We start from the raw sequence: 26652 nt of genomic DNA, 5'->3' as shown, positions 1-26652 counted from the left end.
AAGGAGCAGAGGTGGCACCCAGGCCGTCAGGTTTGTTACTTATCCGTAACTTAGCTAAGACCTAGGACGCGATCCTCCGAATGCACTTCCATGAGACGCAGGTATACAGGGACAAGGTAACAGCACACCTTTCTGTGCCACGAGTTTCCGAGGCAGGAGGGCATGTCTGAGCTCTCTGCTATGTGAAGCGGGTCAAGAAATACTGCCCTGGACCAAGTGTCTCTCAAGCCAAAATGAGTGATGATCAAGGTCTGGCCACTGTGCAGGATTTCCATTTAGCCAGGTGCCACCTCCGCACCGCTGGTACTCAACCGAGTCTCAGGACCCTCTCCTGAGCAGCCAGCCTCAGCTCCCACGGCGTGGCCCGGCGGGCTCCAGGGTGTCCTCCCCAGCTACCTCAGGACACGAAAGAGCCCCCCTGCCAAGGGCTCCAGAGTTAACAGAGATGACCCCAAACATCCACTGCTCCATCCGTCCATCCATTTGAATGTCCTAATTTGGTGACCACTCGCCATATGGCAGAAATCTTATGTAATACCATTTATTTTTATTCTTAAGAGTTCCCTTCTTTCCAACTTTCCCAAACTTTAAAGTCATGTTATAATAAGAGCAGCTTATAAAACCGATACTACAATACACGATCTTTGATAAATAAAACACTATCGCAAAGCCATTCTTTAAAATTTAGACCATCATATATGATAATATTCTCACATGACCACCAGTGCAGCTATAACACAAACAACTCAAATACTTATCAGGCTAGCTTAATTACACTGAAATGTGTAAAAAAAACAAAAACAAAACCAAAAAAAAACAAAAAAAAAAAAACACACAAAACTTGGTAATTACACATTTCACACTATTAACTTTTCTAATAAGGATATTCAGATCTCAGACTCATTAACACTCATTTGACACAATTACACACACTGAGCGCCTCATTATTATAAATTAAAAGCAACTCCCTAGGTACACTTTATGACACGTGTATAGCTGAAACAAACCATGTGCAATACCCTTACAAGTATTTTTTCTAATAGTTAATACTCCTCAAAACTTTAAACATATGCCGTTATACTTCTGAAACTGATAAGCTAAATTTTTTGAAAGAACCATGAGGTATCAACTATTCGTTGTCAAGCCATAGTAAAGGCACTGAAGATGCAGCGAGCTTATTAAGTCCTAATTTCTAAAAGAAAGAGGAGGCATTTTCATCTTTGTTATTGTATTTTTGGTTATACAAACACTTTCATGATATAAGCATTTATGTCCTCTATAAATCTGGTCAGAAATCACTTTTGATTTTGTTGATTAAGTGAAATAGTCTATAGTAGGTTACAGTAGTGGATACAAGTGGTTCAAAGTAAGATAAAAACACTAGGATAAAAATGCTAGATCTCAGCAAAGAAACTGGTTTATACACTAAATGTTTTGGGCCTTGGTCTAATACTAACGTGTCTGTGTAAAATGACAAAAGGAACCGACGTGGAATCACATTTTATCTCCCATCATTCCACTTTATCCTAGATTGCTCAATGTGTTCTTTCCAAGAAGTGCGACTGAATTACCACATACATGTACTGTCCCTGTGACAGTCTGTCATTGTTAGAGATTTCAGCAATTAAAACGGGAATCAGAAGGAAAAAACGAGCTGTGATATAAAAAGGAAAGTGAGGAGTTCCCCCTGCGGCACAATGGGACTGGTGGCCTGCTGCAGCACCAGATGCAGGCTTGATCCCTGGCACAATGGGTTAAAGGATCTGCAGCTCAGATCTGTTCCCTGGACCGGGAACTCCATATGCTTCGGGGCAGCCAAAAAAGGAAGAACGGAGGGAAGGGAGGGAGGGAAAAAGGAATAAATAAAATAAATAAATAAATAAATAAAAAGGAAAGTGACTGGAGTTTCTGCTGTTGGGAAGTGGGCTAATAAACATCTGCCTGCAGCAGCGTGGGTTGCTATGGGGGCATGGGTTTGCTCCCCAGACCAGCGCAGTCGAGTAAAGATCCCACACTGCTGTAGTGATGGTGTAGGCTACAGCTGCTGCTCAAATACTATCCCTGGTCTGGGGAACTTCCACATGCCATGGGTGCGGCCATCTAAAAAAAAAAAGAAGAACCAGACCAGCATCCATGAGGACGCAGGTTCCATCCCTGGCCTCCCTCAGTGGGTTAAGGATCCAGAGGTGCCGTGAGCTGTGGTGTAGGTTGCAGATACAGCTCGGATCCCATGCTGTTGTGGCTCTGGTGTACAGAGGCCAGAAGATGCAGCTCCGCTTAGGCCCTCTAACCTGGGAACTTCCAAATGCTGCACCTGTGGCCCAAAAAAAGACCAAAAAAAAGGGGAAAGTGGTAATGGTAGGATGACTTATTTTTCCATCATCTTGTGGCATAAGAGGAAACAGACCCAGAGCATGCTGGATACACATACTGATGTATTGTGGCAAGGAAGTGAGAGAGACAAGGTCTTCTGTTTCTGGATGAAGATGCAGCAGCTGCGCTTTAACAATGACTCCTTCCCACTATAATCCATTTGTGTCCACACTTCCCCATCTACCCTCCTTTTAGCCAAAATTCCCCATCCTAGGGCGACTGCCATTCCCAAGCCCAAAGCCACTTACAGAACAGCCAGTATTTCCCACAGAAGCGGCTCACGTGGCCAATGCAGTTTGTAGTAAAAGCATTTATTTCCTAAATGTAGACATTTCTCTATTTTTTATCTTGAAGAAAACAGACCTGAGGACAAGTAAACAGTTGGTACGTGACAGTTCCAACAATTTAGAGACTAAGAAAACGAAATATGAACAAATAAAAAGGTCTCTGAGGAGGTCGCACTGTGGCGCAATGGGACCGTAGGTGTCTGCGCAGTGGCAGGAACGTGGGTTCATCCCTGGCCAGTGCAGCGGTTAAAGATCTGTAGCTGCCGCGGCTGCTGCCTCAGTCACAGCGCTGGCTCAGCTTAGATCCTGGCCCGGGAGCGCCACAGAAGAAGAAGAAAGAGTGAAGGAGGCCTCTGACGTTTAGGCCTGGCTCAATCTGAATCCCAATACCCTTAGATCACAAGCATGTCAGGGTGAGGGAACAAGGCACCTTGCACGGGGGCAGCGGCTGACCGAAGGGGGTTACCCGGGAAAAGCAACCGCAGACCAAGCGCGTGAGCCCAAGACCTCTAGCTCCCCGTGAACATCCTCCTGATCTCTCGGGCGGCAGTTACTCTTCCGAGTTCCTGCAACGCCTGTGGGGCTCTGCTTCCCGCGCCAGGGGGCTGATCACGCAGACGGCAGGTGCGCCCAGGACGCCATGTCGGCACCAGGTCTGCGCCTGGAGCACAGGGTCCACCTAAGCACCACTGACGGCATCCGGCTGCAGCTCCAGGCCTGTATCAGGACAAAGGTGCTCAATGCCCCTCCCTGGAACATTCCCTAAAGGCAGGACCAGCCTGCAGCCCATCGGACCCCGCCTCACCCAGGGAACCGTGGTTCAGGTGAGCTGCACGTCCACGCTGCAGCCCTGAGGGCCCTGGGGCTGAACAAACATGAGCAGAGTGCTAAGGCTCCCTCATCCCGCAAGACAGCCTTCTACGTTCATCAACCTCACACATCCCGAGGTTTGCTGCTTCTTCTTTTTACATTGTTACATCTTGTTTCCTTTCTCAGAGTTTAATGCCACATTTCACACAGTCAGTCTTTAGAACACCCTGTCACAGTGGCTCAGCACATCTCAGTGCAGCATGGGTTCCTCTCCCTTGAGTGACAAGTGGAATTTCTGCTACCAGCACATGTTCAGGGCAACCCCAACCTCTCCACTGCCCCATCATTCCCCTTCTGCTGCAAATACATCAACAGTCCAGGACCCAGGAAACACACGGCCAAGTGTGGTCATGGGCTCTGTCCAGGACTCGCCCACCACGTTTCAAGGCCATTTTTCCCAGTGAAAACAAAGACTGTCCTACAAATAGGTTCCATGTATAACACACTGTTAATTTGCAACATTCAATTCACCAGAATTCAACTGCCCCAGTCATTCTCAATAAAATTGTCCTCAATCTGGAAATCCTGGGAAAACAAACATATTGAATCCCAAGGCTCTGTCAGGTTGGTGGGGGACACGCCACAAAGCAGGAAAAAGAGCTGCTACCTGGTCATCGCTTAGATTCCCACTGAAAAAGTCAAGCTGCCATTTACCCAGATCTGCAGACGTCTCTGCGGAGCTGGTCCCACAGCACGGGCTCTGTAAAGGCTCTGCCCAGGACCGCCGTGCTTCCCAGCATCTTCATGGGCACAGGGCAGGACATGACAACAAAAGGCAACGCAAGCCCCAGTGCCAAACCTCTTGTCAGCTACCATTTAGCAAGTACGCACACCCTCAGAGGGCTTGCCAGGGTTGCCCGTTGCCCGGAAGAGCAAGGACAAAAGCTAGTCCGGTGACTGTTCAGTACTTACATCAGAGCAGACAAGCCCAAGGCTCTGTCTCTACAGACACTGAGGTCCCACTGCCCCCTCTGCTCCCTGCCCCAACCAGGGGAGGTCTCGAGAGGTGTCTGAGACTCTCTCAAGAGCCCTCAGGTGAATAAGGGCCTGTCCAACAAGCACTCACTGAGCACCAGGCGGGTGTCTCAAGTGCGAGTTTTAAGGAGGCAGATTTGGACTTGAAAGGAATGCATTTTAAACAATCAGAGGTGCCTAGAATTGGACCAGGTAGTGAGCATCGAGCCAGTAGAGGCATTCAAGCAACAGGTCTGGAGACTCTGGACAGAGACAATGACGAGGCTCACGCCATGGCACAGCCAGGCAGCCGTGGGCAGTTTCGAGGGTTTGGTTTGGCTCTGGGGCTGAGCCTGCAGCATCCGTTTGGACAGTCCTTCTGGCCTCAGCTGGGAAACCTATGGTGTCCCCCAGAAAACAACTCACACCTTCTCAAGAGCTCCAGAGCAGACACCCTGCCCTTCAAGGCATCCCAAGCTCCGCTCAGCCATTAACATGCACCCTCTCACCTGGGGCTGTGTTAAAACAGAGTCTAGTAACAGGAGGGCCATGTTTCTGTGTTTCTAACGAGCAACCTGGGGGTGCCCGTGCAGGCGGTCTGAGGATCATACGCTGAGTAGAAAACCTCACTGATGAGGCAACAAGAATTCAACCTCGGAATTCAGTCCCATGCTCACAGAGCCCCGCCCTCCTGCATCCTGGGATTTACTGGGAGTCAGATGCCAGGAATGACAGGAGATAGGAGACAGACAGACAGGACCCTGCAAAGTCCTAAGGTTTTCATAAAATTTGATTATCTTCATAAGGGGCGGATAACTCAAGATGATAGGTTACAGAAGCTCTAGAAAACAACTCAAAAGAAAAATCACACACAATCTCAACACTGGCCGCAGAAGTAGCCAATGGTCTGGGTTTCCTCTGAGTGAGCGCTGGGCGGGCTCTGCAGGGCACCCTGGCAGGTTCTCTCGACAGGGATGTCGCTGCGGGAAGCTGTGCGCCGGGGACGGGGTGCCTCTTCGGGAAACCTGCCTGGAAAGCACAGCCCTGGGGACACAGGTGGACCTCAGAGGGTCCCCAGGGGTCCCTACCAGCCACTCCAAACAGTCCTCTCTCCCTGAGTCACCTCGCTTGAACAGAAACCTCTGAGTCCTGTCAGATCCACACCCCTGCAGGCACGTGCTCGTGCCGTCTAGAATGCTCTCCCACGGTTATCTTAGGGAGACTGCTTGAGCAGGCCCACCGCCCAGGCAGGGCACTCTGACCCTCCATCAGGACCACCGACCCTGCTGACCTGTCTCTGAGGCACCCCTCTGAGTGACACCTTCGTCACTTCATTTTTTTTTAAATTACAGTTGATTTACAAAGTAATGCCAGTTTCTGGTGTACAGCAAAGTGGCCCAGTCATAACACAGTGGCATTCTTTGTCTCCTATCATCTTCCGTCATGCTCCAGCACCAGTGACTGGATAGAGTTCCCCGTGTATTTTTCACGTACAGCTGAGCCTTGAATGATACAGATTTGAAGGGCATGAGCCCCCTTACAGTGGCCCCCAACCCGAGGCGTTCAGATACACATTTCCTCCCTACTGCCTAAACCTCATGTTCACACACGATAACCACAACTCGCTTTAGGAGAGGAGGAATGACAGAAAACATTCAGAGAGAAGATATTGCTGCAACTTTGTCACTCATCATATCGGACTCCTTTGTACACACAAAACTACAGTGCAAGAGCCAAAGGAATACATTCAAAGCAGAAACCTAATTTGAGAAGCATTAAAACAGGGGAAAAAAGTGCTTTCAGTTCTTTCATGAAAAACTGCCAGAACCTTGCACAAAATTGATCTACATATTCCCCGCGACTTTATATTATAAAATCACCCTGGTAACCCTTTACATTATGACTACAAGAAACACTGTGGTTTACCACTTCTGAGAGCACGCACTGGATCAATTGTCACAACAGTCAGGTTGTTGTAAGGATGTCAAAAAAAAAAAAAAAAAAAAAAAAAAAACCACATTCATTTCTTTCCTTTTTTTCAAAAACAAAAACCACACAAAGTATTTCTTAAAAAGAGAAATCACACAAGTTTTCAATTGTCACGGCAATAATATTAAAACCCAAAAGATCCTAAAAAATGCACCCCCCAAAGTAAATGTGAACAACAACATCCCAATTCATTATTCATGGGATTAATTCTATTCAACCACAAACCTGACAACGAATACTTGGGCACTTAAAAAACCAATTACTGACATACATCCTAAAACACAAGAAAGTGCAGCCATCACAACACACTAGTTAAAAAAAAAGTTGTGGAAGCTCCCTTGTGGCACGGTGGGTTCAAGACCTGGCACTGCCACAGCTGTGGTGCAGGTGGCCACTGTGGCACAGGTGCAATCCCTGGCCCAGGAATGTCCACATGCCGCAGGTGTAACAATCAGTCAATCAAGTTTTACACTAATTTCTAGAACTACTGTCCCAAATGTCTGCTTCTAGAAGACCCAGACTCCTAAAACTTAACTTTATATACGAGACGTCCTGGAAAATTGTACATTAACTCAGTTTTTGGTTAATCCAAGTGTGAGTTAACTGACTTAAGAGAGTGACTTTTAGAGGCGGCTTAGGTTGAGTGTGTGTGCAGGGAGGCAAGGAGGTGGCAGGCCCATGGCCCAGCTCAGGAGGAGCTGGGCTCGTGAGAGGCAAGCAGACGGGCTGCAGGGCGCGCTCTCTGAGACCGCGTGCATGGCCACCTTTCCCGCTGCCACCAGAACAACCAGAAGGAAGTGCAGCACGGGTTCTGCAGGCAGCAGTGGGCTCTGGCGGAAGGTGATCAAGAGGAATGAGAGGAGTGAGCACCTGACCACAAACAGGGGAGGTGGCATGAGGGCACAGACCAGGTGCAGGAAGACGAAGAATAAACTGTCGTTGACACAACGAGGTCTCGGAACTGCATCTCAGAGGAGGAAACCCTCCAGGTGTCTGGGGAGGCAGGGGGAGCAGCTGCAGCCTACAGGCGACATGAGACTCAAGGGCTTGTCCTAACTGCCCCACTGAGGGACACAGCTGCACCGCTGAAATGGCAGGAGAGGACCTCAAACGAGGAGCGACGCTCATCCCTCCTGCTCCAATGCTGGGGGGCGGGCGGGCGAGGGGGGCGGCGCCCGGGGCTGCGCGCAGGCCTCCTGAGCAGGACGCCGCTGAACCGACCAGCTGACGGCTACACAGACCGACGTGGAAGACGACAAAGCAATGGCGACAATCAGGACGCAGCCAGTCCTGGCACAGAGACTCACGTCTGTGCTGAACAGACGGCCGGCGACACAACGAGGTCTCGGAACTGCGTCTCGGAGGAGGAAGCCCTCCCAGGTGTCTGCCTGTGGGATTTTACACCGACCCAGCCTGATTGACTCTTCCAGGACATGGGGTCCTTAAAACTTACTCCAGGGTACGTGCAAAAGCAGTGTCCACTCTCCTCCACCCTCACCCCGCAGTCAGTCACCGTCACTGCAGTGACATGACCCTCAGACCCTCGGGGAGGGAGTATCTGTCACGAAGCACGAGGACCTGTCAGGTCGGCTCCTTGACCAAAGCGACCTGCCTCTTTCGCACTCCCTGGCCTGTCGGGGCGCCTCTAGCCTGGGGAGGGGATTCCAGAAGGACCACGTCCCCGAGCACACGGAGCATCCGTCTGCTCGCGCGGCCGAGCATCCTCCTCAGTCTCTGCCCCCCTGGCCTCTGCGGTCGGCAGTCGCCGCCCTGCCTCCTCCCTACGCTTCTGTGCTCTCTTTAGAAATTGCTTATTTTCTCATCGCCAAACTTCTCTACCCCCAGGGCTCACTTACTTTGTTGGTTTCGCTTGTCACTGGCATTTTTCAAAGGGAGGCAAACAGGACAGTCATGTCGCGTGCAGTTCTTCCAATGAGAGATGATTTGTCGTGAAGATGCACAATGGGCAACTATGACCAGAAAAACAACGAGATGTTATTTTTCTATCCAAATCGTCACACTTTCAAGTACATCTGAATTATAATGCCAGCTTCCATAAGAAAATGGTAACAAGTGTAACCACAGCACAGTGCAGGCAGTCCTCAACTTACAAACAGGCTGTTTCCAAGAGGTTTGTAAGTCAACTGCTGAGAATATAAAAAAAAAAAACAAAAAAAAACAAAAAAAAACTTCCCACAGAAGCAATGTTATGAATGAAGGTGAATAAGGGTCGGACCAAAAAAACAAAACAGAAAGTCCTTGACCTGAAATACTGCATGACTGGAATGAAAGGTAGAACAAATAATAATTCTGGAACGTCACTATTTACAATAAAAACGTTACATTATGTTTAAGGATGAAACCACCTAAATACGAGAGTTGAAGAGACGCCAATGAGAGTCTGCGAGGTTCTGGGGGACCCTGGGCGCTCCTCCGAGCACACGAGAGGGTAGCTGCGCCTGGCCCCTGAGTCTGGAGCTTCGCTTCTGCCTGAAGCTGCTCTCGCTTCTCTCTAAAGGTCTAGCATGACCCCCTCTGCTTCTCCATTAGGATGAGGGTGGCACATGTCACAAAGGGAAAGGGGGATCCGGGAGCCTCTCCTCAAGCGTGAGGAACACAAGTAGGAAGAGCAGGAAAGAGAATAAAGACTAAGGAAAGTAGAACTGCCCCTAAGAAATGCTCAGGCCGGGAGCCGAGGCGCTGGCCGCAGAAGAGCAGAGAGGGGCACGGGCTGCACCTGACTCGCCCGTCGAAAGGAGGGGCAGGGATGGCACGGTGCACACTTCCCCACGTCGCAGTCAGGCACCTGGGCCAGCTCTGCCAGCGGCGCCCACACCTGGGGCACACACATCGACCGCAAGACAGGCGCTCCCGGTTCAGGGGCAGGGCGTAAGCGTGCGAGTGCGACCCCGTCCAGAGGAAAACCGTGACCTGGGCGTTGACGGCGAGTGCCGTGCTCGAGAAGGGACAAAGGTCTTCCGGGACAGAGGAAGGTGCAGAAGAACCAATGCAGGGCACGGCCCCAGCCCGCCAGAGTGCAGAGAGCATTACATGACCAGATGGCCCTGCTCCTCAGCAGGCGGTGTCCAGAGCCCCTGAGTGCTCGGTGTGGGGGGGCTCGGGCTGCGGAAGCTCATTAACAAGCGGGGTGCCCGAAAACACACCCACATTTCATCCCGAGCTCTGCCGCCAGGACGTCAGAAAACGGCACTTACCCTGACAGGCTTTCCCAGCCTGACAATGTGTCATGTGATTCAGGACATTTTTCATGGTTCGACAGTGTGGGAGGGAGCAGGCTCGAACCTCTCCATTGGCTTGTTCCCGCCTCTGACACTTGTGAGCGTGAAGCAGGAGGACCAGCTGCTGCTGAATCAGTTTGCGCTTCTCTGGGTCTGCTGTCGGGCCCGTGGCAATCGCCTGCGTGGGCACAATTCCCACCGACGTTTGCATCTGAGACTAAAATCAAACAAATTAACAAAAACATTTTAGTAAGCGTTCAGAGCTCCCATTCATGTTCATTAATTATTTTTCAAACGAATGTTAAAGCTGATGGAGAAAACGAGCCGCAGAGAGAAGGCAGCTGGTGACGTCTCTTTAATTCACTGGCAACGTTAAGGAAGATCCAGAGGCACAAAATTAAACCAACTCTGAAGCAAGGCTGAGCAAAGTTCATCTATGCATGACCATCTCAGAGCAAGAAAGCGAGGCTTATTCTTCACTGTAATAAGCCAAATCCGATTCACTCCACAGTACACACAAGTGCAGGACAAGCTGCTATTATATCAGGTTGAACCATATGAAACCGCTGTTTCTGCAGGCCCACATGAATTCCAATGCTGGCAATTTCACATGCTTCAACCGAATTAGAAAGATTGCCAACGTCTGACCAACGGGAACCCACTGCAAATATCTGATGGAGCAGAAGAATCAGAGCCACCCTGGGGATTTCATAATCCGATGGCCAGAAGGTGACAATACCTGCAGCATTCATCACCTCTCCGAAAAGAACACAGCACGTACCCTGAATACAACCATCCAGTACAACTGTTAATGTTTACGAAATGCTGTGTCCTCCATTAAAGCTTCCACTCAGACTGCGGACAGTATTTTTTTTTAATTATTTGACGATCTCCTAAAGATATAAATATGGAGCTTATTTGCTTTCATTCTTTCAAAATAATAAGCCAGACCAACCATATCTCTTAACTGCAATGAAAATAGAAAAGGCGACCCATGGAACCGTCTTTTATTTTGTCTTTTATTTTTTGGCCTCCCCTCGGCATGTGGAAGTGCCTGGGCTGGGCACTGAACCCTCACCACAGCGGTGGTGCCAGGTCCTTAACCTACTGAGGCACCAGGGAGCCCTGGAGCCTTCTTACTCTTTACCAATTACCAGCACACTTCAGACAGATTTACTGGAGGACTGGAGAAGTTCCTAGTATGCAGAAATACGATCCGCAGTCCAGGGATTTCTATCTCCTGCTCTGACAGTCACACTCCTGGCTCAGTTCCACAACACTCAGTGCTGTCCATCAGGTCCGCCACCACTCTGGTGTTGCCACTTGAGAGTCCAAACCGTACACTTGCAATTAGGGGAAAACCAACTGTAAAAACTGAACCAAAGCTCATTTTTAAAAGTTACAGGGTTTAGTGTTTTAGTTTTGATGAAAATTCAGAAAATAAGTCTGTAGAAAAGCCGCCTGGCTTTGCTCGGGAGCACAGCCTCTGGAAACCCAACCAGGATCCAAAGCAAAAGCAAAGTTCAGGCCAAGAGGTCAAGTGCTCTGACGGGAGACACGCTGACTGAACTCCTGAGAGAAAACATTTCCTTGTGGTTATTTTTTTCCTGACTATAGAAGTAATTAATACATGCACCCTATAGAAAATCCGGAGAGCAAATGAACGAGAGAAATAATGTCAGGCCCCATGACATCCTGCTATCCGGGAGCCCGCTATGGAAGCACAGCCAGGCTTTTCTCCTTCCAGTTCTTTTTCCTACGCGCATGAGTACGTCTGAACTGTCACCAATATTCTTATATGTAAACTTACACATTTATAAATACATCTGGCTTAGTGTTACTCTGGGTTCTGTCCCCTACAGTGAAGCAGCAGCAGGACGTGGTCTCGAAGTGCGGCTCTACATTTATTTTCCAGTCTCCCATGGCTGGGCACAAACGGTACCCCCTTCTCTTCGGACACTTATTTTTCTTGTTGTTTTTTTTTTTGCCTTTTTTGTCTTTTCTACGGCCGCACCCTCGGCATATGGAGGTCCCCAGGCTAGGGGTCTAATCAGAGCTACAGCTGCCAGGCTACACCACAACCACAGGAACTCCATATCCGAGCCAGGTCTGCAACCTATACCGCAGCTCACGGCAATGCCAGATCCTTAAGCCACTGAGTGAGGACAGGGATCGAACCCGCAACCCCATGGTTCCCAGTTGGATTCGGTAACCACTGCGCCGTGTTGGGAACTCCTCTTCTGACACTTTAAAACAACACTCCAATAAAAACAGGCTGTGATCATGCCCCCAGAAGTATTCGATCTGCGTGTTAAATGTTTCCGCATTGATCAGCTCATTTCCACGCACGAGAAAGTCCACGTGGCAGTCAGTGGACAGGAATAGGAACTGAGGAACGTGAGAAATTTCAGATGAGCCTTGTTTCGGTCTCTAGCGCATTAAAACCTCAAACATACGGAAAAGCAGAGAGGAAAGGATCCCACCAGCACATCTAACCAGAGGAAGGCGTCTTTGACATCTGCTAAGACCCAGTCCATACACAACGTCCTCTATCTGCCCCCCAATGGCTTTTAGAGCCACTTTGCACAAATCAAGACCCAACTCAGACCCACACCCTCATGTGGTTGTTGTCTTTAGGGTTCTTCATCTCCCGCCACCCTGCTCCTTCTATCTTCCCGTGACACTGCTCACAGAAGAGATCAGCCACGTGTCCTCCTGCTGCTTCTTAAAATACAGAAAGGAATATACAAAGGAATACATTAAAAAAACTGGTAAAAATCTCAATCTTACCGTTAAACTATAACAGACTTTTAAAGTTACTAAAAACGAACACACTGCCTCTCAGCCGGGATGTTCTTAACAGCATCTTTTGAACTATACATGGCTTATGTTGAAACCTCAACATGGAGAAACATCGAGGTTGGAAACCATACAGCACATTCAAACCTGGGTCCTTTCTCCTTCTGGAGATGCTTCATGAGCTGCTTATGCTGTTTCCATGTGTCAAAAACACCAACTGGAGAGTGAAGGTGAGTTAGCAGCAAAGTGGAACAGAGACAAGTCTTGCCTGTACCCTCCGCCTGGCCTGCCCCACGTAACTCCACGTGCCGGCACGGCGCCAGTTTGCAAGGTGCTTATGCACCGGGGGCACACTGACTCTCCTCCTCTGTCAGACTGATGCTCGGTGAGACAGAGGAGCTAGGAGAAATCCGTCAGAAGCAGCCTTTCGGACTCGACCATGTTTCCTGCTCAGTCTCCACTGTCCAGGTGGTGGGGAGAACAGCAGGAAAAAAAACCCAAAAAAACAAACAAACAAAAAAACCTAAAAGACCTGGAAATTCCCCTAAAAGTAATGTATACTTTTAGTAATGCAACTGTGTTTTCCTTTCCCTTTTTTTATCTTTTTTTTTTTTTTTTTTTGCTTTTTAGGGCCACACTCATGGCATATGGAAGTTCCCAGGCTGGGGTCAAATGGGAGCTGTAGCTGCCAACCTACACCATAGCCACAGCAACACCAGATCCAAGCCGTGTCTGCAACCTACAGCACTGCTCATACCAACATCTGATCCCTAACCCGCTGAGGTCGAACCTGCATCCTCATGGATACGACTCAGGTTTGTTACTGCTGAGCCACAACAGGAACGCCAACTTTGTTTTTTCAACAGCCAAGAAAATGTCTGAAAAAGAGTTAAGAATGAGGGAGGAATCTATCTTGCCACATACCAAGACTAAAAAGCTATAGATTTATTTACGTAAGTCTGGGAAAAGATACACATAGATAAGAAATCAGTGTATCATAAAGGTGGTGTTTCAAACTGGAGCATGAGAATGGCCATCTCTGATGCTTGTAACACCTTAAAGTATAATTTCCAGAAGAATTAAATTGAGTGACTATGGGAGTCCCCATTGTGGCTCAGCGGGTTAAGGATGTCCGTGAGGATGTGGGTTCAAACCCTGGCCTCGATCAGGGGGTTAAGGATCTGGCACTGCCACAAGCTGCAACGTAGGTCAGCAGCTGCAGCTCGGATTCGATTCTTAGCCTGGGAACCCCCATATGCTGCAGGTGTGGCCCTGGAAAGAAAAAGAAAAGAGAAGAAAGAAAAAGTACAGATACCTCACAAAAGAAACAACAAACACACAAAAGGTCGGTGCCAAGACAACTCAATGGAGGCAAGAACATAGTCTTTGCAACTAACGGTGATAAAGAGGACAGGCCAACAGGACCTCCACACGTACAGGTGGGTCCCTTCATCATCACACTCAAAAACTAACTCAGAGTGAATCAAAGACCTAAACATGAGAGCTGAAGAGTAAAACTCTTAGAAAATCATGGGAGTAAACCTACACGACCTTAGGTTTTGGATACGTCCCCAAAAGCGCAAGTGACGGGATGACAAAAAAATAAACCAGACCTCACTAAAATTAAAAGCTGTTATGCTTTAAAGGACACCATCGAGGAGGTTAAAGACAACCCAAAGAGCGAGAGAAATCACTTGCAAATTGCTGTGCTAAGGGACTTGTATCTGAAACATACAAAGAACTCTTAAAACTCTTAAAAAGACAAATAACCCAATTTTTTTAAACGGACATAGAAAATGATCGGGTGTTTGCCCAAAGAAGATAGACAAATGGTCAATAAGCACGAGCAAGGATGCTCAACACCATCAGCCACCATCGGAACCACGGTGAGATACCGTTTACATCCGCCAGGGCAACTGTAATAATAATTTAACAATATTAAAAAAAAATAGTCACAACTGTTAGTGAGCAGGTAGAAAAACTGGAACCTTCATGTACTCTACCGGTGAGAATGTCAAATGGTGCAGCCACTTTGGAAAACACTCTGGCAGTTCCTCAAAAGGTTAAAACTAGAGTTACCATATGGCCCAGCAATTCCCCTCCTAAGTACATACCCAAGAGAACTGAAAACATATGTTCACACAAAAATGTGTACACAAATGTTTGTAGCGACAATATTCCTAATAGCCCAAACATGGAAACAACTTAAATGCTCATCAACTGATGAATGGAAAAACGTACTACATCCAAAATGGAACATAATCCAACCACAAAAAAAGAAGTATCAATACGTGCTACACCATGAACGAACTCTGAAAACATTAGGCTAAGAGAAACCCGCCAGGCACAAATGACCACGTATTATATGATCCCCTTGCTTGCCTGCTTCCTTTCTTCCTTCCTTCTTTTTTCTTTTTATGGCCACACATGTGGCATATAGAAGTTCCTAGGCTACAGGTCGAATCAGAGCTGCAGCTGCCGGCCTACGCCACAGCTCCTGGCAGCACCCCACCCTTAACCCACTGAGCGAGGCCAGGGAGCAAACCCGCATCCTCATGGGTCCTAGCTGGGTTCGATACCTCTGCATCACAATGGAAACTCCATATGATCCCATTTCTCTGAAATGTCCAGAAGAGGTAAATCCACAGGGACAGAACATAGATTAGTAGTTGTCTCTGGCTGAAGGTCCAGGGGAAAGGAGGAGTGACTTGCTAAGAGTACAGGATTTCTTCTTGGGGGGATGAAAATGTTCTAAAATTGACCATGGTTGGTGATGGTCACACAACACGCTAAATGTCACTGAACTGTAACTGTAACGGGGTTAGGAGGGAACTGGATGGTAGATGGATTACATCTCAGGAAAGCTGTTCAAGAGTCCTATCTCACTAATCATCAAAGAAATGAAATTCAACAAAGAGGTATCTTTCACCTACCATCATGACCAAGACAAAAGAAAAATAACTGGTATCAGAGTTCCCATTGTGGCTCAGTGGGTTAAGAACCCACCTAGTATCCATGAGGATGCCAGTTTGATTCCTGGCCTCACTCAGTGGGTTCAAGGATCTGGCGTTGCCACGAGCTATGATGTAGGTTGCAGACACAGCTTCAATCTTGGCACTGCTGTGGCTGGCAGAGGTGGCAGCTACAGCTCCAACCTGACCTCTAGCCTGGGAACTTCCATATGACGCAGATGTGGCCCTAAAGAAAAAAAGAAAGGGTGAAAAGAAAAAGTAACTGGTATCAACGAGCAGATAGAGACAGCAATTCTCAGATTTTGACAATGCAATTTAGTATGACTTTGGAAAGCAACACGTATTAAAAAGAAAAATGCGCATTTCTTTTGATCCAGTAGTTCTACTTCATATATATATATATATATTTTTTTGGCTACACCTCCAGCATGTGGAAACTCCCCAAGAGAGGGATCAAACCTGAGCCACTGCAGTGACAACATCAATCCCAACCTGCTGTGCCACAAGGGAACTCCTCTACTCTGCATAACTTATTATTAGGCAGATAACCACACTACTTTGCTAAAACAGATGTGCAAAGACAGGCGCAACACCTTGGTTTAATTACTGAAAACTTTAAAACTCTTAAATACCCATCAAAGATGGACTAATTAAACAACTTGTGGCCACAAGCCTCAGGAAATGATATGTAGCCATGAAAAGTGAGGCAGACCTCAAGTGACCCCAGTCAAAGCCACATGGAACAGAAGGGCCCAGACAATTCCTGCTCAAATCCTTGACCCACCCAAGACTATGAGAATATAATGAAATGTTTATTTGAGGCAAATTAAAAAACAGTAACAATGGAGTTCCCGTCATAGCGCAGCAGAAACGAATCCTACTAGGAACCATGAGGTTGCGGGTTTGATCCCTGGTCTTGCTCAGTGGGTTAAGGCTCTGGCGTTGCCATGAGCTGTGGTGTAGGTCACAGAAGCAGCTGTGGCTGTGGTGTAGGTCAGCGGCTGTAGCTCCAATTCGACCCCTAGCCTGGGAACCTCTATATGCTGTGGGTGTAGCCCTAAGAACAAAAAACAAACAAAAAAACACCCAACAAAAAAAACAAATCAACAATAAAAAACAGTAACAATAATCATGCAGAAGTCTATGCTTTCATGAAAAGCTGTCTATAACATATTAAGCTACAAAAGAAAGTTACAAAATAGCACCAGAAGGTCATTCAGCTTTTCCTTATTAACTTTATATTTTGTATCTGTTCTCAGAAAAACCTTGTTAAGATTATTTGGTGGTTATCTCTGGGCAGGGATCGGATCATGTTTTTATACTGCCTGAGTATTTTACAAGTGTCTACTATTTTTATAACCAAAAGACATTCCACTCTGGGGGGTGCATTAGGAGAATCAGTAGAAAGCAATGAACAATATAAAAAATAAAAGTGTAAAGGCACTAGAAGGTATTAAGATGAATATTTTATCAAGTAAATGGTAAAGGCCTTCATAAAACACATAGAAAGCAGGGGTTCCTCACCAATCCCCAGGAAAAACCTCTTCAAATATGGATTGGCCATTTCTCCCTCCCAGAGACCATGGTTCACAAATCGGGGGTGGAACCTAGAGGATTTCCACTTGCTCAAGTCCCAGAGGGTGCTTCAATATACTTTTACAGACTTCCCAAAATGAACACGTGTACTTTTTTCTTCCTTTTTGGTCTTTTTAGGCCCGCACCTGCAGCATATGGAGGTTCCCAGATTGGAGGTCCAAGTGGAACTGCAGCCGCCGGCCTACGCCACAGTCACAGCAACAGCTAGGTCCTTAACCTACTGAGCGAGGCGAGGGATCGAACCAGAGTCCTGATGGATACCAGTCAGGTTTGTCACCAATGAGCCACGATGGGAACTCCAACATGCACGTGCTTTTACAGTTAAAACATTTACGAAAGGCCCACGGGGACTCTGATACAGTGGCAGCCACATGTGAAAGGAAAGCACAAGGGCCAGGCCACTGTTAATTGCAACCAACCAACTGGGAAAAACAGCCAAAACACTCAAGACAAAGCAAGTAACACAAACAACTCATACAACCACCACCACCAAAACATGGGCAGAAAACCTAAACAGACATTTTTTCAAAAAAGATATAGCGATGGCCAGCAGGCGTATGAAAGATGCTCGGCGCCACCTCACACCAGGCAAAACGGCATCGTCAACAACAAGCGCCAGAGGAGGCGAGGAGAAAAGGGAGCCCCTACACTGCTGGTCGGAATATAAGCTGGTGCAACCACTATGGAAAACAGTACGGAGGGGCCCCAGAAAACCAAATACAGAACTACCATGCGATCCATCAATTCCATCCTGGGCATACATCTGGACAAAACTGCAATTTGAAAAGATACATGCACCCCTATGTTCACTGCAGCCCTATTCGCAATAGCCAAGACATGGAAACAACCCAAATGTCCACTGACAGATGAATGGATTAAGAAGATGTATATACACACAATGACTACTACCCAGCCATAAAAAAGATGGAAATAATGCCATCTGCAGCAACGGGGATGCAACTAGAGAGTCTCATACTAAGTGAACTAAGTCAGAAAGACAGATACCATATGACAGCACTTCTACATGGAATCTAAAATAGGGCACACATGAACCTATCTACAAAACAGAAACAGACTCACAGGCGTGGAGAGCAGACTTGCGGTTGCCAAGGTGGAGGCGGGAGGGAGAGGGATGGACAGGGAGTTTGGGGTTAGCAGATGAACACATAAGCAGCAAGGTCCTGCTGCATAGCAGGGAACACTACATCCAATCTCCAGGGATAGAACATGATGGCAAAGAATCTAAGAAAGAATGTATATCGTATATACATGTATGATGCACATATACACATGTGTGTATACATGTATGATACACATATGTGTATAGAGATACAGGTATGTGCATATATACATATATACATATATATATATAAAACAGTCATTTGCTGCACAGCAGAAACTGGCACAACATTGTAAATCAATTATACTTTAACAAAAACATTTTTTAAAAAAGCAAATAACAACGCAGGTATTATTCCTTCCCCTCCTCTTGGCCAATCTTTATTTCTCAAGGACTCTGTGCCACATTCTGTGTTCAGTGACCAACAAGCAGCAGCTCATTTAACACTCACCCTCACCCGCCCCCAGGGAGAATTAAGGGCCTGCCCACCCTTACAGGAGGAGCAACGGCAGCCCAAGCAGCACTGGGTGGTGGTGGAGAGGGCGGTGAGCCAGCAGAGCCCCCACCTTCACCCTTCTGCTGTCCTCCTTGTCAGAGGGCTGACCACCATGCCAAATGTGTAGGAATAAAGCATTCTGAGAGAACCTAAAAGAAAAACTGGCCAAGGACAGGAACTGAGGAACTCGAAAGAGAAAAAAAGGCATTTACCTCTAAACAGAAGTATTATAATTCTTCCCAGTAATCCAGAAATGCAAATCAAGATAATAAGACATCATTTCCTCCTATCAAGGACACAATGATAGGTGTTCCCATTGTGGCCCAACTAGTATCCATGAGGATGCAGGTTCGATCCCTGGGCTCGTTCAGTGGGTTAAGGATCTGGTGTTGCTGTGAGCTGTGGAGTGGTTGCAGATGCGGCTCGGATAGAGTGTTGCTGTGGCTGCTGGATAGGCTGGCAGCTGCAGCTCGGATTCCACCCCTGGCCCAGGGAACTTCCATATGCTGAGGGTATGGCCATAAAAAGAAAAAAGAAAAAAAAAAAGAAGAAGAAAAGAAAAGAAAAGGACCTAATGATAATCCCCAGCCCTGAGAGCATCCTATAATACCAGGGACCTGGTAACCTGGTTCATGGCTTTTGTTGGAAGGCAATGCAACAGTATCCCTCAAAAGCCTTAAAATACCTGCAACATGCATTTCTGTAACTCCAATTGGCTCACATCCAGTTCCTAATCTGGCAAGGTTATCACGGTATGGGAGTCACACGATTCAATTGTGATGACCCCTCGCCCCCACGTCAACACTTTAAACCACAGTAACAGATGAACAGAAAGCACACTGATCAAAGGCTGTGGAGGGTACAGCCCACTCACCCCACCTACTTCAGTCTTTGCTAGATCTGGTCATGTGCTCTTTGCCTGTCACTTGTCACCATAATTCAACCATCATTTATTATACCCTTGTCCATCAAATGACCTTAAAAGGTAAACATTTTATATTTATTCTATGTATCTCTTAATTGTTAAAGGAGTTTCAAGTATTTTTATTAGGATTAGTACATAGATTTGAGTAATCAGAAGCAGCCACACTTTTTTTTGGCCAAGCCCGCAGCATTCAAGTTCCCGGGCCAACAATCAAATCTGCGCCACGGCAGTGACAACTCCAGATCCTTAACTGCCAGGCCGCCAGCGAATTCTCCAACCCCATTTATAAAATGCCCTCTATTCTGTCTTAAGGAGGTAATCACGGATGTGCACAAGGAGTACATATAATAAAGTTTATCATAGTCTTCTCCCTAGAAAAAGAAGTTATTTTCCATGAAGGGCCCAAAAATAGATTATAATGTCCCCAAAGGGCTCTAAAGTGCAAACACTAAGACGTTGAAACTGGAGAGGAGTTCTCATTGTATCTAAGAGGTTGCGGGTTCGATCCCTGACCTTGCTCAATGGGTTAAGGATCTGGCATTGCCGTGAGTTGTGAGGTAGGTGTCACATGCAGCTTGGAGCCCCTGTTGCTGTGGCTCTGATTCGAACCCTAGGCTGGGAACTACCATATACCACACCTGTGGCCCTGAAAAGAAAAAAAAGACAGTACGGGGATTGAGAGTCCTTCCTGCTACCACATCACCACTGCCCCAGCACATGCCGGGCTGCGGTTCCTGAGGATGGTCCTTCAGGATTCACCTGGTCCAAACCTTCCACTTTACGATGGAGTCCAGACCCACACGCCTCTGAGAGCCTTCCCCTGGCCCGCCTGGAAACTTGACTTCTCCCCAACCTCCACTCTGTGTCAGAAAATGACACAAAAGCAAACACCAGGTGGGACAAAGGATTGTTCTGCAATATTCACTTGTTCTGATTCCCCCAGAAGGACCCTAGAACAGCTGGGTACACAAAGCTTTGGAGTCATAAAATAAAGAAAATGCTCATTAAATGCACACAGCTCTCAAATTGGGAAGAAGTGAAAATCACCTCTGAGATGATATAGATCAATTAGTAAGAAACAGAAATCGCTGTTTAGACAGAATGTTCCTTGTGTTTTCTTTCGGCTTGGTGTTTGCTGATTTTTAAAAGGTGAGCCTACCTTTCAATTTAAGATTTAAATTCAATAGAGAAATAACTTAAAATGAGCAAGCTGGATCGGAATGATTTCTAAGCAATCTTCCAAATCAGACACCCTGCGATTTCACAGCAGAAAACAAAGGGCTAAGTCAAGAAAGAAAACCTGAGGCAGAACCACACTGGACTCAAGCGGAAACTAGAGAGACCCTCCCTGCCCTAAAGTCACCCTCCAACCCAGAGAGTTGGCTGCTGGCCGCAGAGGAGGAGTGAGTGGCCAAATGCAACTGCACAAAGAAACCGAAAAGCTAGAAGGCGCACATCTGCGCCGACAGCCAGGGTGACAGGCCCACCGGACCGGCAGGTCTCAACGGAATCAAGGGGTCTTAATGGCACCGAGCCCACGTACCGAATGAATGGCTGGTTCATGAGGATCATCCACCTACCAACAACTTTTAAGGAATAATTCCCTCCCCCCAAATTGTATTGGAGGACAGTTTATTCACAATGTTGTGTCAGTTTCAGGTGTACAGCAAAGTGAATCCAGTTATACAGATACACACACGCATTCTTTTTCAAATACTTTTCCATACAGATTACTACAGAATTTATTATAGATTACTGAGTAGAGTTCCCTTTGCTGAACAGTAGGTTATCTGTTCTTTCTTTTTTTTCAAATTAAAAATTTTTATTTTCTGAAACTTTTAAAATTACCCAAAGGGATACGGGCTTATAGTTTTCAAAAATCCAGCGCTACAGAGGTCGTATAATGCCAAGACGTTCAGTTACTCCCTCTTGGTCTCAACACTGGTCCCCACCTGCTTAAACATTTTAAATTCTGTTCATCAACTTCACTTTGTTCAGTAACATAGGATACTGAATTAAGTTTCCTTCTAATAGCTGATACTAATTTTTTCCCTTTTCTTAAAAAACATTTTTGTATTATACTTGATTTACAATGTTCTGTCAATTTCTGCTGCACAGCAAAGTGACCCAGCCATACATACATTCTTTTTCTCACAATAACCTCCATCATGTTCCATCACAAGGGACGAGATGCAGTTCCCTGTGCTACAGGATCGCATCACTTATCCACTCCAAATGCTACAGTTTGCTTCCACTCCCTCCTCCACAGGTACCCATTTTATATACAGAAGTGTGTATATATTAATCCCAAACTCCTAATTTATCCCTCCCCCCTAACATCTTCCCTTTGGTAACTTTAAGTTTGTTTTCGAAATCTCTGAGTCTGTTTCTGTTTTGTAAATAATTACATTTGTATCATTTTATTTATTTGTTTATTGTCCTTTTAGGGCTGAACCGTGGCACATGGATGTTCCCAGGCTAGGGGTCAAATCGGAGCTGTAGCTGCCAGGCTACAGCAGCTGCCGCTCTACCCTACAGCCACAGCAACGCCAGATCCAAGTCTCCTCTGTGACCTACACGGCAGCTCAGTAACACCAGATCCTTAACCCACTGAGCAAGGCCAAGGTTCGAACCCAAGTCCTTATGGATACTAGTCAGGTTCATTACCACTGAGCCAAAATGGGAACTCCCATTTGTATCATTTTAAAATTAGATTCCACATATAAGTGATAACATAGACACATCTTTCTCTGACTTACTTCACTTAGTGTGATAATCTCTAGCCATTCATGTTGCTGCAAATGGCATTATTTCATTCTTTTTATGGCTAAGTAATATTTCATTGTATACATGTACCAAATGGTCTTTATCCATTTTCCTGTCAATGGACATTTAGGTTGTTTCCATGTCTTGGCTGTTGTAAGGTGCTACAATGAACACTGGGATGCATGTATCTTTTTTTTTTTTTCCCCATGGCTGAACCCACAGCAAAGCCAAGGATGCTTACACGTACTGTACCCGGCCGGGAATCAAACGCTCACTCTGCAAGATCTGAGCTGCTGCAGTCGGAGTCTTAACCCACTGTGCCATGGCGGGAACTCCTCTTTTTTTCTTTTTTGGCTGTGCTTGTGGCACGCAGAAGTTCCTGGCCTAGGGATCACACCTGCACCACAGCAGTAACCAGAGTCACAGCATTGACAACGCTAGGTCCTTAACCTGCTGTAGCACCAGGGAGCTCCAGGGAGCATCTATCTTTCTGAATTGTGGTTTTCTCTGGACATATGCCCAGGAGTGGGACTGCTGGATCATATGGCAGTTCTCGTTATAGTTTTCTAAGGCCTCTCCTTCCTGTTTTTCATAGGGGTTGTACTAATTTACATTCCTACCAACAGCGTAAGAAGGTTCCCTTTTCTCCACACCCTCGCCAGCATTTACTGTTTGAAGACTTTTGATAATGGTGAAGAATCATCATAACCATCTATTTATATGAAAACATCCTTCAAGAACATTTATTACAGTAAGTTCTTGATAACTTGGCAAATTAATCATTTGACTGAAAAATTAATCTTTGGTAACTTGAGCCTTACAGCTATTTCAGAAAATTGTGGAAAAGGTAAAAAGAAATTAATTAGGGTAATTGTGGCCATAAAAAGACTGCTGTGGTTCATGACTCTTCAGATACGGTATTGCTTCTACATCTTGAGTAGCTATGACTATCTCCATCCAGACTCATTAAATGTGCTGTCTACTGAGTCCTTCCTTTTTTTTTTTTTTTTTTGCTGCACTCATGGCATACAGAAGTTCCCAGGCGAGGGATCAAACCTGCGCCACAGCAGTGACAATGCTGAATCCTTAACCTGTTTAGCCATCATGGAACTCCAAGAATTTTAGACTAAAAGTTATTCTTCAAAAGCTCTGCATAAACATTTTCTCAGAGATCTTCAAGTTACAGGTAGAGGCAGTAAGATGAGAATAAGGAAGGCAAACTCCTAAAATTACCAAACCATCTGGACGACTAGTAACTGTAGGCGAGCATTTACTTCCCATCCTTGTCCCTTTCTCCAGTTCAACCATGGGGCCTAATTCATGGCCACAGAGTGATTTTCTACAGGAACGACTCTCATGGTGAAGAGCTGCCAGAAGCACTCTCCCTAGTCCTAGGCTAGAGAGAAATACTAGACAGCCAGTAATTTTCAATTCATGCTTGTGAAGTACAGGGAGCTAGTGTACAGTGGTGCAGAGACATCAGTATCTCTGCAGGGCCACTAAAGCTGTGAGATGAGCCAATCAAAGATGACAAAAAGACCTTGGGGTCATAAAGCTCCATCAGTTTCAATCCTGATCTCTCCCTGATCTGAAACTGGATGTGGAAGACAGAAAATTATGAGAAAATAAGACACACAGGGGGAAGGGAGGTGAGGAAAGCTTCTGAAGTACTGAGGTGGACACAAAGACCCACAAAGTAGCCCAGTCCACCACGGGGCAGCTGGGCATCAGGTCACTGACACTGCAAGGGACAGGAACTCTCGAAAACTAACCTACGGCAGAACCGCCGGAGGAGCTCGTTTAAAACTGCAGACTCCAGTGCAGGAGTAAAGAACCAGTTCGTCTATTTGGCAATCAGCCTGAACTGCCGTAGAGGGAGGTGGCTGGCAGACACTGGTGGGCTGAGAAAGAAAAACGAAGGCTTCACAAATAATAGTGACAGACAGGTTCCTCACCCTTCCTCTAAGAGATTCTGAACCAGCAGGGCTGGGTGAGGCCCAGGAACCAGTCACCCTGATGCAGTGGCTCCACCGACAGTCTGAGACACAGACAGAACTAACTCCAAGAAACACAGCGTGCCCTGGAAGGGCTGTAGCTGATGGCTCGCCACACACACGTGCCAATGGCACTGTCCCACATCCCAGTCAGGCCGGCAGGACAGGCAGGACACAGAAGACCACTCCGCAACCCTCCTCTGCAGAAGAGCTCCGCACCAAGCCACACTTTTACTTCTGGTTAGACATCATCGGCAAAGGCCTGGGCACTTGTCCAAAGCCTCCAAGTTAAAATTCTCTGAGACATGACCAAAGCGAATCCTAACATCACTCTCGTGAGTGGTTTTAATGAGCAGCACTCCTGACGAACTCCCTCCGCTACAACTTGAAGAATGGGGACGTCTCTGCAAGACAGTTCTTAGTCTTTCTCAAAACAACAACAAAACAAAAAACCTCCAAGCCATAGGAACGTTCTATTGGCAATAACCCTTGCAGGATACCACCTCTGGGAGCCCCATGGGCGACGGTGAGAGAACCTGATCATGAGGCTCCTTCGGTCACCAAACTTTCTCAGATTAGATAAGCCCAAGATGTGCCCCACTTCGAACAGAGCTCCTTTAAAAACAACCCCAGACCAGAGTTCCCTGGTGGCTTAGTGGTTAAAGACAGTGTTGTCACTGCTATGGTACGGGTTCGATTCTTGGCCTTGGAACTTCCTTCCGCATGCCATGGGTGCAGTCAAACAAACAAACCTAACAACAACAACGACCAATCCTGGACCCACAAGATAGGTCAGCAATGACCTAACCGACAAATCCAGCCCCAGCTGCATCCCCCTCCTTCCTACAAAGGCTCCCTTGCTCTGGGTTAGAACTTTTTCAGGTGAAAATGGTAGAGAGCCCAACTCCAAGCTTGAGCAAGAAGGCCAACGTCACCAGGAATCAGGTGGCCTCCTCTTCCAGAGGACAGCCCTGGAACAACTCCCACCCCCCACCAACCCAACACTCGAAGGCAAACCCCGTCTCTGAGCAGCCCAGGTGGAGCTTGATGCCAGGCCACAGAAAGACAACCACACTGCACCCCTGCCAAACCCTGCTCTTCTTCATCATTCAATAGCTGTCACTCTTAGTAACCCAAGTTATGAACAAATAAAACAATATGCATACGGTGTTTTATTGCATCTAAAACAATTGTTTCTAAAACACGCCCTGCCTTCAAAGACGCTACAATGTGAAAAAAAAAGTGCATCTTAGAATCAGGAAATACAACGTAGTAACACAGCAAAGTTTTAAGAAGCTTCAAAATCTGTAGAAGTTTAAGAAACTACAAATGAAACGGCCCAAGGCAGAGCTGCGATGAGACCCGCACGAGAGTGCAGAGGGATGTGCTCTGTGTCCCATCTGTCCTGGGATACATACGGCCTCAACAAGGACCCTATCTGCACAGGGGCTCCGAGCCTTTCAGGGTTCTGGGCAGCACATCCCAGAGGGTGGCCACAGAGTGTGGGGCTCCACCGTCTCCATGACTACAGGACACACCTACACCTCCCAGGCGACAGTGCCCACTGCTGACGGTCCCAAGATCCACCTGCACATCCACCCTCCTGCGTTGCCTCACCTTCCCCGTGGACTTCGGCCAGTTCCTCCCAAGCCAGCACCCTGGGGGCTCCGCGGCCTTCACTCATCCTCCCCATCTTGCCCCTCAATCCCCTACTTGAGGCTTCTCTGAAGGCTCCGTCTAAGGAGGCCCCTGTGTCAACCCCAACCTCTGTGTGCTACTCATTCCTGCTGGGGCTGGATTTGTCAGTTAGGTCATTTGTAATCCCTTGTTTTCCATCACGACACCTCCCAGCGATGAAAGAGGGGTGAGCTCTGTGCCACCCGCCTGCATTCCAGGCGCACCTGGGCTCAGCGAATGGTCAACTAAAGGAATGGCACGTGCTTTTGCTTTCTCAACAGCACCCAGTGAGGCTGGAATCCTCTAGGAGAGGAGAGGGAAACGAGCCCCTTGACCAAAGACTGGGCTCAACCAGGGCCCCAGGTGATTTGGTACCGGAGTCCTGAGCTCAACGGTTCGGCACAGCAAATCCAGCTGGGCTTCCAAAGGCCACCCCCAAAGCATGAGAAAAAACAAAAATATATTCAAAGCTCCAAAATGTTGTTTTTAACTAAATCGGCCTAGATCTTTGGTAACTGCTTTCCCTCACTGTGCAGAAATCTATGGACGCCAAGTGGTCAAGTACAATTTACGACATTCAACAAAGACCACAGAG

The 26652-nt window shown here is 47.0% G+C and overlaps 1 protein-coding gene across 1 annotated transcript in view; it reads right to left on the bottom strand.

Moving 5' to 3' along the window:
• The window catches only part of CREBBP (CREB binding protein), a 141878-nt gene that overhangs the window by 49391 nt on the left and 65835 nt on the right, over nt 1–26652 (bottom strand). The window contains exons 4-5 of the mRNA XM_005662184.3: nt 9689–9929; nt 8330–8443 (exon numbers count right to left, since the gene is read on the bottom strand). Of these exons, the coding sequence (XP_005662241.2) occupies nt 8330–8443; nt 9689–9929 (355 nt within the window). The remainder of the gene's footprint in view (nt 1–8329; nt 8444–9688; nt 9930–26652) is intronic.

Source organism: Sus scrofa, chromosome 3, assembly GCF_000003025.6.
Source record: "Sus scrofa isolate TJ Tabasco breed Duroc chromosome 3, Sscrofa11.1, whole genome shotgun sequence".
Classification (NCBI taxonomy): domain Eukaryota; kingdom Metazoa; phylum Chordata; class Mammalia; order Artiodactyla; family Suidae; genus Sus; species Sus scrofa.
Note: the sequence above shows the minus strand (reverse complement) of the source record. Positions and strands in the feature narration are given on the sequence as shown.